Here is a 14574-nt window from a genome sequence, read left to right on the forward strand (position 1 = left end):
GAGGAAGCAGATGATGTAAAAATCCAAATTTCTTTTTTTGCACACACTCCTTTGTCAAACTCTACATTAGCTTGCATATATCCTTCAGTCCTCCCAAGTTAGGGCCTGGGATTCCCCTGCTTTGCCGCAGCCCTTTCCCGATCACTAGAGGGAAACTCAAGAGAAGGAAAGGAATATGCTAAAATGGGGACACACACACAGACACACACATGTGATAACATGAGAGAAAACAAAAAAAGCTTAAAAAAGAACATGGTCAAAAGAAACCAAGAAGGTTATCAAGAGTGCAAGTCCATCTCGCCTGTACCAGTTACCCAAATTTCAGAGGTTAAAATCAGCCATCAGTGCTCAGCAATTGTAGCTGCAGAGACCATAGTCATCTACCACAGGATCATAGAATATTCTGAGTTGGAAGGGACCCACAAGGATCATCAAGTCCGACATCAGTAAATAGCTCATAAAGTGACCAAACCTGCAGCCTTACTGTTATTAGAACCATGTTCCAACCAATTGAGCTAATTTCACTGTTGGTCATCATGACCACCTCTACAAAAATGAACTTCACAAATCAGGAACCACCCAGACACTACACTAGGAACACAGCCCAAGAACCCTGTGGCCACAGAAGAAACCAGATTAAGGAACATCAGAAAGATACCAACTTACACTTCCATTTCCTTAGGAAATCTCTTAATACTAGAAATTTTGACATATTAGTGCTCCACTAACAACAACTTACTTGCAGTATGCTAATAAGTTCCACTTGACTTACCTGAACAAATCTCCTGGTTCGTTAAGAAATCACAAGAGGAAACATGATCAGGTTATTAAGTTCACTAAAATCTCAACAAGTAATGCCCATCTGTTTCTGTGCTAATGTTGTCTAGGAGCTAAATATCCTTCATCTTTTTTTTTCTTACTCCTGCTGCTTACACCCCAGTTTATTAATAGAGAACACACCTCCCCTCCTTCAGATCTCAGTCCACAGGCTTTTAAAAATCACACTCTTCTAGCGTTCTTTTGTATGTCTGCCCTTCCTGTCCCTTTAATCCTGTCAGAGGACTCATCTACATTTACTCTAACTTAAGTAACTTTCCTTTAAAAGCAAGAACCAAAATTCTGCACCATATTCTAGTGTTCCAGCTAACCTCCCACCTGCATTGGAAATTGGAATTTCCTTACTTTTAGTAGAAATACCCTGCCTTATACCCTGCTTTTTTCCCCACAGCTGTATTTTATTGGTGGCTCACTGTCATGCTACAACTGAGCAAGCAGTTCCAGTTAACCTTTTTATGCTGACTGCAAGTGAGTTCGAAGCAAATATTCCCAGGTTTGACTCCCAAGACCATGATCTTCAACAGCTCACTCTGTGGATATGATTAAGGATCTTTGATCATCCAATTCTTTTCAGCGGTTATCCATTTCTAAGCATCTCTGCTTATCACATTCTAAAAAAGAATCTCAAAACCTAAGACCAAAAACAAACAATGCTTTAAGTGTTACCTAATGCAGGACAGAATTATTATCCAGTGTGACACTTGCTAATACAACCACCCAGGAAACAGCATTTGAATGAAAACATCAAGTCTTAAAGGGAGAACCAAGGCAACCAACACAACTTCCTCCCTCATAAAGCCCACTAGGTAAAACGATTGTGTCTTTTTAGAATTCAACTACTAAATGAGGCTTCTTTAAATTACAGCTCACTGGAAAATATGTGATATTTTAAACCACACAGAAGAATTCTGTAACATATTTTGTCGCTAGGACAAAATGAGAAGGGAGAAGGGTTTGGGGCTTTTTCATAGAAATCTGCTACTATCAAATTAATTTGACTCATGTTAATGCTATATTGTAATCAACCACACCAACACCCCACCCCCTCAAAAACAAAGCCTGCCTGTTCTCTGGCAGCAAACAGCAAATGCAAGGAAAGATAGAAGCATTTAAAAAATCTGACACTAGAGGAGGTTTGGCAAGAGAGAGTAAGCAAATGAGAAACAAAAGAAACAAAACCCAACAAACAAAGATAAACCTAGATGTTTTCTTATAGAAATTTTAAAAACACAGATAAAAATAGTCCTTTCCAAACACTGCTGAAAGTACAAAACACGGCTGTTAAAGGTCTTAACAACATGTTCTTTACTATCCTCTTCAGTTTAGCCAGTACACATGCAGTGTGGCTGGAGATGCTGCAGCAAACATTCAGCAAGAATCTAGTCAGCAGAAAAAATTCTTGAAAGGTGAAGTGATAACTAGCAACATGGCTCGAAGACATAGTGCACTCTCTCTCATTTATATTGACTGCTGTAACCATTAAAAGATTTTCAGCCCAAAGACAGTACTGCAGTGGTTACAGCTTTTCAAGCCAATAGTGATGACTGGCAGATAACATCAGGTTAAAATAAGAACCTGCAATAGTGAACACAAGTCCCATGGTACTGCAGCAGCCTTTAACAGCTCAGGTTTTCCTGGCTAGGAGAGAACTGATGAAAAGGCCAGGCATGGAATCAATTAAATTAGTGCCAAAGTGCTTTTAAAAAGAAAAGGTTATATGCTCCAAAGGCTTAGCAGTTGAGAGTTTACTGGGTCATTTTTTTCCCTGTGGTCCAGAGCAGAGTTTTCAATATGGCTGGAGTACCTTTAAGAAGGTGTACTTTAAAGGGAAATTGAAATATTTTACCCCTCAATACATGAAGAAGCTGTATTAGTATATTCTGCCCCTATGCTCTACCTGCATGAGGTAGATGCAATGACCCTTGCTTCCCACAGTGGTTCAAAATTCTTTCAAATTCTGTCCTTTGGTCTCACCTGTGTGGGGATTAGCTGTGAGGATGGGAACAAAGGAAATGCCGTGGCACAACAGTTCAGCAACTCACCAAATCTGCTGCCTCCCTCATGCTCATCAATCATCTTACAGAGGAAGCATTAGAAATCCAACTGTACACATTACCACCAGTGTATACTGCACCTTAAAGGGAAATGCCCTCGTTAGACAGAAACAGTTCTTTTGAGATCCTCAGGGACTGGCATATTTTGACTTTTTATCCCAATGAGTATAACTACCAACAAATGCAGCAACCAAAACCTACCTCCCCAAATAAATGACAGTACCTAGAACCAGGGGTTCCCACAATTAACTCACTGGATGAAATATTTCCTCCTGTCCATTTCACAAATCTTCTACTTTTGAATCTTACTGAGCACTTATTTACAGGAAGCAGTAAACTAAAACCTACAACAGATGTTTTACTACTGTTAAAACAGTAATACCTCTCTACCTGCTGCTCTACTATTTTTAAATGAAATTTCAGAAATCTGAAAATTGCCTTGTACATGAGCCATAAAACCAAACGCAGTATCCAAAAGGATAAAATTACCAATTTCATAGAGCAACCTCTCTTGCATGACTTTTTACATACCTCCTCATTTATAGTCGTAAGTTTAGACTTTTAATTACCACTCCTGACTCATCTAACACATTCACCACTGACTCCAGCAACACACAGAGACCATGCTCCTAAAAAAGCACAAAACTTAACAAATTTAAGCTCTATTTTGTCAGTGCCCACTGCAGTGCTTTATAGTACAGTGCTGATGTCACTACTCTGCAGAATTGCTCAGCTGTTTCGCTCAGCTGTCGCTAGTCCCTTCTGAAATCCTCCTCAGCAGTCTTAATGAACCTGAACAACTGTGATCTGACAGACAGGGTTACCACTTCATTATCCATTCCATCCTTCAGATTTTTTTATATAGCAATTAAACACCAAACATTTGGTATTGATCCGTGCTGCACAAAGCACCATTAACCATTTATAGGGTCCAGAAGTGGCCATCCTTCTTTTTTTCCCTCTGTATACTAAACTGAGCTTGACAAGACTTTTCCTTTGGACTTTCACCAAGCATTTATAAAGCACTAGAGCGTGGAGTTCTTGCGCTCCCTGAGTGTCGTTATGACCCATTTTTCTGAAAGATGAGAACACATAAAAATAGTTGTCTCTTTGCCCTCTTATTCAGTACAGAGAGACCTAAACTAGGATATAAAGGCTAGATTCCTGAGATGATCTCAGGAGCTGATGATCTCACCTTCAACTGAACTAATCCAAAAGGCTAGCAAAAAGGGAATCAAGATAACTTCTTTAATAGATTTCACAAGTAACCACAGGACACAGTGAGAAAAAAATAATGTATCAAAAAATGTTGAGATCAAAGCATAGAGGATATATTAACTCAAACTCTGAATCACTACATTTTATGCTGTAGCAAGATAGTCATTTTCTAACACACATTAAAAAACAAAGTAAGCAATTCCTTATATCTTATCACCATGTTGTAATTCCTTACTCCTGGTCATAAGAAAAAAGGCCTTATAGTTACCATCATATTCTTTCAACAAGCAATCTCCACAGGCAGTACTTTAACTCACCCAGATCTTACAGGCCTGAGGGCAGCTCCTACTTAGGTAAAAAATGTCTCGGTCGGAACCAGAGATTGACAAGGCTCTCTGCTGCAAAAGCATTTCTGATTATCAGTAAATATGGCACTGCACATGGTGAAGGGGATGGTACATGCCCCTCTCTCACCTGGCCACCCGCTTTGTGAGGCTGGAACTGCAGCACAGACCAGCCCTCAGAAACTTCTACAGAGGATGCAAGTAATTCTGAATGCACTTTTTGAAACCCCTGCTGCTCTTCCTATCTGACTAGCTACAAGCTTTAAAGAACTGATATAGAGGCTACCTAAAGAAAAACCTAGGCTATAAAGATTGCATTAGCAGCAGAAGAAGAAAAGAGAGAAAAACAAGAAACAATATAAGAAAGAGGGAACACAGGAAAGCTTAAAAGAAAATGTGACGAAAGAGCGGATTTTTGTTTGATTCTTAAAGCAGGCAATGCAGCATCTGAGATATTACTTCTGAAAGAAGACGTGTTGAAACAATCTAAAATGCTTAGCAGGGCTAAATGGAAGCAAAAACAATAACCAAATGGTAAGAAATAAAATTAGTACCTCCAGCTGTAGGAAGGCTGGGGGAAAAGTAAGGATCTACAGAATTGCTGGAATAAGCAAAGTAGGAATGGCTGCGTGTATCAGTGAAGAAATAAGTGAACAAAGGACAGTTATTTTGTGACAGCTGATCTGCATGTGCTTTGCATCCACTTGGTGCTTGCCTTTGTTTTGTTTTCTGGGCTGACCTCCACCCCCTCCACACCAAGGATTCAGTGAAAGCCTCCACTCAAAGTCTCAATTAAAAGCCCGAAAGAACAAATGTATCTTGTGCTGCAGACCCAAGCCTGAGCCCAGGTGCCAACGACCCAGCAAAGGCAGCATCCCCAGCAGAGCACCAAGCTCCTGCCAAGAGTACCTACCTATTACTACACTGCCTTGGAAAGAGCCCTCCTCCCTTCCCAGCGTCTGGAACAGGCAGAATAGCTAAAAAGGAACATTTAGCTTTATATCCAAAAGGCTGCTTCTAAGCTTTTATGATTAAAGATCAAAGTTAGGGGAAGGGTGGGAGCTTACAGGACAGTCAAGAAAGTTGAGAGTAAATTAGTAACGTGCATGCTAATAAGACACACATACAACATCACTAAGGGAGTATGTTAATGGTTTGGGCAGTTTGAACAGAAACATGTGAAAGCAGTTCAGCATGTCATCACCAATACTGTCTTCAGAAGTGTTCTGCTGCTTTATGAGCAGCTCTTAAAAACACACATGCACATGTAGTTTCACACAAAGATGGTGTAATCCACAAGAACTTGAAAATGTGAGGCTACCCAAAGGGTGCCATGCATGGTCTGAAAAGCCTATGCATAATGCATGTGAATTTTTGCTTTAAACGGTGGTATTTCATTTCTGGTACTGCATTTAACTGAGTTATTCCAACATGGATTTGTTATGCAGTATCCAGTTTGATACATGCTCGGAACATAATTTGGAGAACATCTGTATAACAGGGATAAGATGGAAACTCACCTCAGGGCTTTACTCTAAAAGACTAATTTACTGTCAGAACTATCTTGGTTTATTATAGGTAAACTATCATTTACCTATGTAAATAGCCACTTATTCGGGAGTAAGAGTGTTTTGTTTAACCTGATTTAGCTTGCACAACTTCCAGAAGTTTTATCAGTGGAGTTGGTAGTACATGTACAATCCTGCTAAATTCATCTGCATGACCTTTTGTATCATGCATAAAAAGGTGAAATGTTAAAAATGGAATAAACAACAGTAAAAATAAAATACTAATTTTGTTACAGGCAAGCATATGTCTTCCTGTTGTTCAATCATATGATCATAATGCATTCAAAAACGAAATGTTTAAACAAAGGAATTAACTTTCTACTAGTATTTTTTTTTCTGGGTTCTGATAGCTTCAGTCTTCAAGAGTACATAACCATTGACATTTAGAGTTGCAAGTACTATTTCTGTAAAATCTTCCTGCTATGGAAAAAGGCAGAGATAGTAAAGGAGCCAAACGTGGCTTCTACTGCCATTTGTTGTTTTAAATAGTTGCAGCTTGAGTTTCAAACCTGATGTGGATTTTCATTTCCCTTTATCTCCATTGAGTGCTGCTGTACTATCAGTACTTCTTAAAATCAAGACTTACTGAGAAGCCTACTTTTAGGCACTAATTTCTGGAACATGGCACAGAACCTCACACTCAAATGCAAAAAGAATCCAGGCATGTAAGATATCTGGAAATACTTGAAAGTCTTGGACCCATCTCCTTCATACTTCAGTTTACAAACAAGAGCCTAAAAGTCTACTTTAGGGCGTAGAGGTTTGGATGTGATTCACATGTCTTTTGCCTTGCTCCTGACAAATATTTTTTGATAGAAGTTTTGATGTAATTAGTGTTTCCAAGAAAAGTTTGGGGGTTACAAAATCATATTCTTAAGAGGTATACAGAGTTCTTGCTTTTAGAGAGTATAATTCTGGTATTCTTTGTATCTCTGGAGATTGAGGATACCAAAGCCTAGTGTAGCTTCCCAGTGACAGTTTTCTTCCTTATAACATAACTTCTTTCAAGGGCAAAAATTACCTTGAAAACATAATCAACACATATTTTCCCCTCACACACAGCATCTGATTGTCTCATTCATCACCTAGGTAGACAGACATTATGCAATTCTGTTTGCCAGATACTGCTCCTTAGGAAGCACTTGCAGAATACCAAAAGGATATTAACTGCCCCCCAGGCCTCCAGACTGGGTCATCTTCAACTGTGGCTTCCACCAATAGTGAAGTCACAGCGTTGGCTTTCTGCTATCACAGCACTCTCTGCAGCAACAGCCTATGAGGTCACAAATAAAGGATTATCATTTTGTTGCAGGATTAGGGAACTAAGAAGCTGGTCTGTCAGTAGATGGGTTTTACTTCAAATAATGGGCATTAAGAGAATGCTGAAAATAAATGGGTTGTAAGTTGTCTTTGTCTGGCATGCACCCTTTTTTCAATAATACTGTAAAATAAGGTATTGCTTTCATTAACAGCTCCTAAGTAATGGAATGAACTGCAGGCTACCTCCTGAGCTATTACATGGGAGATGAATTCTGAAACAACTTTCATACCTTTGGACTCCTCAGTCATTTGATTTTGTAAGTGTAGACATCAGTCAGACCACTCTCCTCAAGAGTCTGCTGGTTAGTTTATTCACAAGTGTTCAAAGCTAGTAATAAGTTTCAGAAAGTGACTAGAAAAAAAATACAAAAGGAAGTCTGGAAATATCTGCTGGGGGAAGGAGGGATACAAGGAAGGGTGATACCGGATCACAACAGGCTTACTACATTATTCACAGAAATCCTATGGCCAATGCATGCTTACAGATGCAGACTTTTCCCAAATTTTGAAGTAATTATCCACTTTTCTAGATGCCTGGAAACTCAGGCTGACTGATGTCTGGAAACTAGCTACTATATGCATATAGTCCTATCTCACATGTGCAGCAGGTTCAACACATCAGGTGTGCTATGTATGCATAATTTATCCCTCAGGGACTGTCCCAGATTTTAAAATTAAGATCTAAAAATCCTAAAACAGACTGATTTGTAATTTTCAGTCTGACCTGTGATGCAACCAGTACAAGCAATTGTACAGTGTGAGAGTATCTTGTAACTTCAGGAAGATTCTTTACTAAGGCCCTACAGGAGGTGGAAGGAGATACTTCCAGCACTATGAGTGTAGGCACTAATACCAATTTCCATTCTAGATCTGGAAGAAAATATTGGATAGATTTGCAGTAGCTGATCAAGGCTTCACCTGGAGTCTCACCCACCACTCTGGAAAATTCATATTTCTATTTTGCAGTAGGACAACTATTAAAAACCTCGAGAAGAAACAACACAGACGGACTGACGAGACGTTTCACGATGTTTTAAATAGGCTTTGAAATTTTGCAACCTATTTAAAAACGTTGTTTCTTTTGCCCTTCAGCACTAGCAATAAAGAACCTCAAAGGAAGTGCTTAGACAGACTAGACCTACTCGCTTTGCCACTAAGCTCTGCAGCTTTCTAGGGCTGTGAGGAGCGGCCGGGCTGAGCCGTGCCGTGAGACACGAACCACCGCGCTCAGCCGCGCCCCGGCCGCCTCCGTGCACCCGAAGCGCTGCGGAGGCGCTCGGCCTCTACCAGCAGCGTCACTTGCTAGCGGCCCGCTGCAGCCCAGCCAGCCCAAGCCGATGCCGAGTACCCAGGGCAAGGCACCATCCGCGCCTCCCGGGGGAAGCGCTGCCCCGCCGCTACAACCCGCCCGCCGGCAAGGCGGGAGAGCAGCGCAGCCTCCCGCCGCCCCGCGCTGCTGGCGAAGCTTTTATCGCGCAGCGAGGCGGGCAACCGAGCCAAACGGGGAAGGACCGCACAGCCTGGCCCGGCCCCGCCCGGCGGCTCCCCGGTACCGGGACGCGGCACCTACCGAGCGGCACCTCCGGCAGCGCCGAGGCGCCACAGCCCGCCCTCCGCCATGGCAACGCGGGGCCCGGTCCCTACACCTCCCACCCGGAGCCACCGCGGAAAGCTGCCAACGCTTTAGGGCCCCCGAAACAGGGAGGAAAAGCTGTATGCGCCTAGTCGGAAGATGGGACGTTACTCCCACCTTGGCACGACATTTTCAACCAAAACCCAGCACAGTGTTCTCTTCTAGCAAAGGCCACCCACGCCCCAGCCATTTTGGATGCATGAGCAACTCCCACGGGACATGCACCCCTGAGTGCTGCTGCTGCTTCAAGAACGGCCAAAATTCCGGAGAGGGAGAACTCAGGAACAAAAATAAAAGAAGGGGGGTCTTGTTGATTGGTTTATTTGGCCTGGAGGTCGGGGGCTTTGTGGTTTTGTTGGAGGTTTTTGATTTTACATGATGGTAAAGCAGACTTCCATCCCATTAATCTACAAACGCTCTGTCCTCACAAGAAAGCCTGGGGTTGGTACTCCAAAAAAGCAGTACAGGCATGAAAACCCCTTTGCCTCCCTGAGGGCAGTGGTGCGATGGGATGTGTGCTGTTGATGCCAGAAATAAATCCGAACAGACTAAATCCACCTCCCACTTCAAAAGAACTTCAAAACACCCATCAATTATTTCATGCAACTTTTCAATTCAACATGGCTTCATGATTGATCCAAGGTTTTTGCTGTTCTGTTTTTAACGTTTAAGGGGGTCAAAGGACCAACATCAAAATGCTCCTCTCCAGCTGGTATTGAGTAGAATCTGAACCTGGGCAAAAACTTCAGCTGATTAGCCACCTATATTTAGAAAGAAGTTATTGTCTAAAGGGGCAAGCATAATGGAAATGTCTTTGCACAAGAAGTCTAGAAAGACCCACTGCCTCTATTTTTAATGGATGCAGAAGGTTCTATGACCAAAATATGGTTTGTCAAAACAGTGATCAGCACACATGCTGAAAACCACAGCTATAGAGCAACTTGAAAGCTAAATCAAACCACATTGTCCGTCTCCCTTGGTTCCATCAAAAGCAAGCAGGAGAATTAGTTTATGAAGGCAAATCACAGGGTAAAAGTAGGTGCCTGCTGTGGATTCTGAGGATGAATCTGAAATTTGCTCTGAACCTGGGCTGAGGGCTTTCTTCACAAGTGTAAATGTGCATCTTGGTTTTTATCTCATTTACCATCTCATGGTTCTCAGGCATCAGCAACATGCACAGCCTAACCACACCAAGCTGAAGGATATTTAGAAGAAAGCTAAAGCAGTATTACAGTCACAGTAATTCGGTGTTTGGGACACAGCTGGGCAAACACTGGTAAGACACAGGAGGTGCTTGCAGTGTGCTGTGGTCAAGAATCAGCACCATGACCTCATCCTCCTCCAGCGCTCATGCACAGAGGAGCCTGGGATCAGACTAGCAGCCAATTAACCACTCATTCAGCCTGAATTTCAATATTCCTCTCTTTATAAGCTCATCCATTGTTATAATTACTTAAGGAAGATGCAGAATTTGTGCTTTAATGCACACATTAAAGCACAAATGCTTTTATTCCAAACTTTGACATACAAACCATTACCGGAGATAAGGGGAACTAAATATAAACTTTCCACTTGAACAATGGATTAAAAAGATCAAGAAGGTAACTCAGCAGAGTAATAGCAATTTTGAAAGGCAATTGCCAACCCCTCCAAGCAAGACTGAGAACTACTTGATGGCAGCACAAGTGCTAGGATCTCCCTCACTCTTCAACTACACACTGGAAATGCACAAACAATATCCACAGGATGACTGGCACTGCCCTTTCATAATAAATGAAGAGCTGAGTGGGAAAAAACAATCAACCAATCAACCAACCAACCAACCAACCAACTCCTCTATAAATCCCATTTTCCCATGCCAGGCAGTATAAAAGAGCAAGAGCAGGTGATTCCTACGATCATGCAACCTCTGGCATAAAGGAAATCCCAGGCCAACAATCAGCATAGAAGCTAGAAGCGGAGACAGTGCAAAGTTGTTTCCAAAAGCCATATGACAGTATTGCGTCTGAAACATTTTCTAGCCTATACATCAATTTCACACAGTATTGCTTTGGCTTCTCTGCTTGCCAATAAGCTCCAAGACCTTTACATGCTGGCAATTTTATTTCCTTCACTAATGCCACTGACATCCATTGCTTTCTCTACAAGTCAAATATGAGGAAATGCTTCTTTAATGGATGACAACAGCACTGTCTGGCATTTTATAAGATCTAGAAGACTGGCACTGCCTGAAGGACTTCACAGCCAAGCTCAGAGACAACGTATTTCAGATACAATGGTTATCTGTGAGGCCATGGAAGCAATAAGATCACTTCCTCCTTGCAAGCTTCAGCTTAACATACTCATCAATTACTGCTATTTTTAAAGTTCCTTTGGAAAAAGAAAAAAAAAAGGCTCAAAATTATTTTATCAGTTTTGGTGTATGACTTTGGGACCAATCACCTACCTTCAGTTATTAAACATTTATGATTCCCTTTTCCCTCAAGTACAAAAGGAAGAATTTGGCAATCAACTAGGAAAGACAAGCTGACTGACAATAGCTTACAGCTGAACTAGCAACTGCTCAATCAAATTGCACCATCCATAGAAGATGTGCCATGAATATTAGCTATAATCAATAGCCATGATTTTTATTCACATGTCTTGTTTGCATTTCAAGAAAATAAAAAATAATCTGATGCTCACATATTTCTGCAGTATCTGAAAGCAAAGAATCCCTTAGCTTTCTCCACATAGTTTCTGTTAACTGAAACCCTGGAATTATCTAATTACTACCTCCATTTATAGGATTTGCCCAGATACTAAAATTCTGAAGCTGTAAGCGTACAGGTGTTTTTGCTCTTTTCTCCTTCACTGCTAAATAGGAAAGATTATGGCAAAGATTAACTAGACTAGGCACTCAATTTGTTCCAACATCTTACCCCTCTCAGATGCTGGTTTAAAAATGTCAACCTGAACTGAACCAATGATCATCAAGCAAATTAATTACAGCAAGAACCAAATTTGAGACCCCACACTTACTAGTAAGAACTCCAGGAGTTTCTCAAACAGCAGACTTGGATTCTTCCAACCACCAGGAAAAGCTCCAGGACAGATCTAGCACACTCTACACTACTAACTCCTGCAGGAGTTAGTAGCACCAGGAAAACAGCTTTGATTCAAGAGCAAGGGGTGGTCCAGATGTTGGAAAGCTACTCAAGACATCTGCGCTGCATTCAGTGCTGTGACAGGAACTAACAGAAATGTATCTGTATCAGATCCATGCTGCCCATGCGGGAAAGCTCACTGACCATTCACATCGTTTTTGTGGTCTGTGTTGAACACTGTGGTTCAGCAGTTACTCAGCTCACATTAACAGAGCTGACCAGGTCAGAGAGAGCTCTGGCCTGCCTATACAGCTCCTAGTACATGCCATATCCCAGATATGTTTGGCCTGTTCAGACTTCATTTATTTTGAAATTTAAGTGTCTAGAAAACCTTATTGAATAGTTTATGCAAAATGGTATCTCCCATGCCAGAAATCTTTCGTTTATAAGAGAGTAATAGCGTTAAACGGGAAATAAAAAGACCAAACATACCCATCCTTGAAACACTCACATAAGATGTATGATGGAAATTACGTAGTCATCTGTGCTAAAACCTGACAAGAAAATCTGGAAAATACTGTTGGATATCATAATTGCTACTTCAGGTGGCCTGAGGAATTCATCACCATGCTGGTGGTATTCTGTGGTACTTCTCCTTTGTTCACAGGAAAATGAAAGTCCTTGCGCAGACAAGTCATCATTTGTCAAAGCATTCATCATAGATGCCTAACTGCACAACACAGCTACCCAACCTAAAGGCTATCTGTTGCTGTCCTCATCCAGGCCAGGACAGCCCACATTTATGCTTAATCTGCTCTCATGAGTTAGTTTAGGAGGGAGCTAACCTAGAAGAAGGCTACTCCTGCCAAGAAAAAAAAAAAAAAAAGAAGAAAAAAAAGGAAAATAATATTGTATACCAAACTCTGACTGGGTGCCCTGTTAAGACAGAGGAGATCCTGTCTCAGGGCAAAGTAGGAGACAGTCTGCCACAGGCAGTGGAGAAGCAGGACCTCCTGCTCTGGGAGGTGGCAGTTATAGGTAAGAACTGCTCAGTTATCACAAAACTGCATGGTAATATGGCCACTCACCACTAAAATGACTGACACAGCCACCACCCTGACAGCAGGTCCATGTGACAGCTGAATTTTCCAAAGGCTTTAAAAAGGCTTACTAAATTCCATTAATTTCCATGGCATCCAGATTCAGGTCTATCAGCACTGGTTTCAACTACAAAGGGCAAGTTTTGCAAAATCAAGCTTTGTTTGTCATATCTGACAGACCATCAAGGCTTAAACAAAGTAAAGACATGCAGCTGGAATAAACAAGGATATAAGTAGCAAGCACACATTCCAAGATGTTTAAAAATAGTGCTGTTCTTACAGAGACAGCATGTACCCATTTTCATCAGTAGTTCCAAAAATCTGGTAAAAACCATCACTTGCAATAACTGAGCTTCCCAAGGAATATGATCTATCAGACATCAGATATTGAACCATTTTAGTGGAAAATAACATGCAGAAGACAGGAAGGATCCTGCATTTCTCCATGCACTGCTGCAATAGCTCCCCAAAACACAGATGACATAGTCTCAAAGAATGGCAGACGTCCTACTGTGTAGAATACAATTCCACTGATATTAAAATGTATTAGAAAACCACACTTTTTTATATATTAATTTTAGACAGAGGGAGAAATATTTTGACAAATGTCAGAACTTCCTGTTACGGCATTCCTGCAAGAACTGTTTCTTTCTCTCCCTTCAAATTACGTTGTTCTAAAAGACTGCAATAGGTAGAGCAATATTTAAAACATTTAAACAGTCAAATTTGAAACAAACCAGTCTGATCCTGCTGGAATTAAGTGTTCTATGTGATCTAAAAATACTGGGTTTTGGATTTTCTTCCACATGAAATCTGTCTACTTTGGAGGTCTGTTTCAAATCAGAAAACAATTTCCTTAGAATCCCAAAACCTCCACAAAATAGAGCCTCTGTCTCTAGTCAACTGTATGCAAGCTTCAAATTTTACAAAACAAGTTTCAACATATGTCCTTACAAGAATATCGAGTATCATTTACTTCCTCATGTGAAACTTGAGAATCTTAACACATTAGTTTAAAATGAAAACTCTCATTTAGTCTGAGCCGGATTGAAGCGTTTTTGCCTTGTTCTGTATTTTAATCTGTGTTTTATTAATTTATCTTGTGAACACAAGCCTTGATTGACTTGCATGTGTTTATAAATATGTATGTACAACTCGGAGTAGGAAAGCAGCAATGGCATTACATCAGCCTCAACACCTGCACCATGTTGACTGAAGCAGAGAAGACTGTCTATTGTTTCTCCTGCTTATTAATGTCTGCCTTCCCAGACTTACAAACGCCTTTCTGCTCTGCCAGTAACATAAATCACGCTGACTCTCTCTGACTTGCAATTTCCACTGTGACTGGAGAGGCAGGTCTTGAAATAAAATAAAATAAAATAAAATAAAAAAAAACAACCCCAAAAAAACCCCA

The 14574-nt window shown here is 41.0% G+C and overlaps 1 protein-coding gene across 15 annotated transcripts in view; it reads right to left on the reverse strand.

Annotated features, from left to right (window-relative positions):
• Positions 1–14574, reverse strand: part of STOX2 (storkhead box 2) — a 143538-nt gene that overhangs the window by 29336 nt on the left and 99628 nt on the right. Inside the window, exon 1 of one of the 15 annotated variants that reach the window (XM_068186989.1) lies at positions 8484–8579. The exons of 8 other annotated variants lie outside the window; for them this stretch is intronic. Coding sequence is in view for 3 of the 7 variants with exons in the window: in XM_068186982.1 (XP_068043083.1) it covers positions 6706–6733 (28 nt within the window). In the remaining 4 variants the exon portion in view is untranslated. Of the gene's footprint in view, positions 1–772; positions 1014–3380; positions 3600–6705; positions 6766–7106; positions 7238–8483; positions 8580–14574 lie in introns of those variants that run through there. 6 more of the 15 variants (XM_068186984.1, XM_068186986.1, XM_068186982.1 and 3 more) reach the window with 6 other exon arrangements.

The sequence above is a fragment of the Anomalospiza imberbis genome, chromosome 4, assembly GCF_031753505.1.
Source record: "Anomalospiza imberbis isolate Cuckoo-Finch-1a 21T00152 chromosome 4, ASM3175350v1, whole genome shotgun sequence".
Classification (NCBI taxonomy): Eukaryota; Metazoa; Chordata; class Aves; order Passeriformes; family Viduidae; genus Anomalospiza; species Anomalospiza imberbis.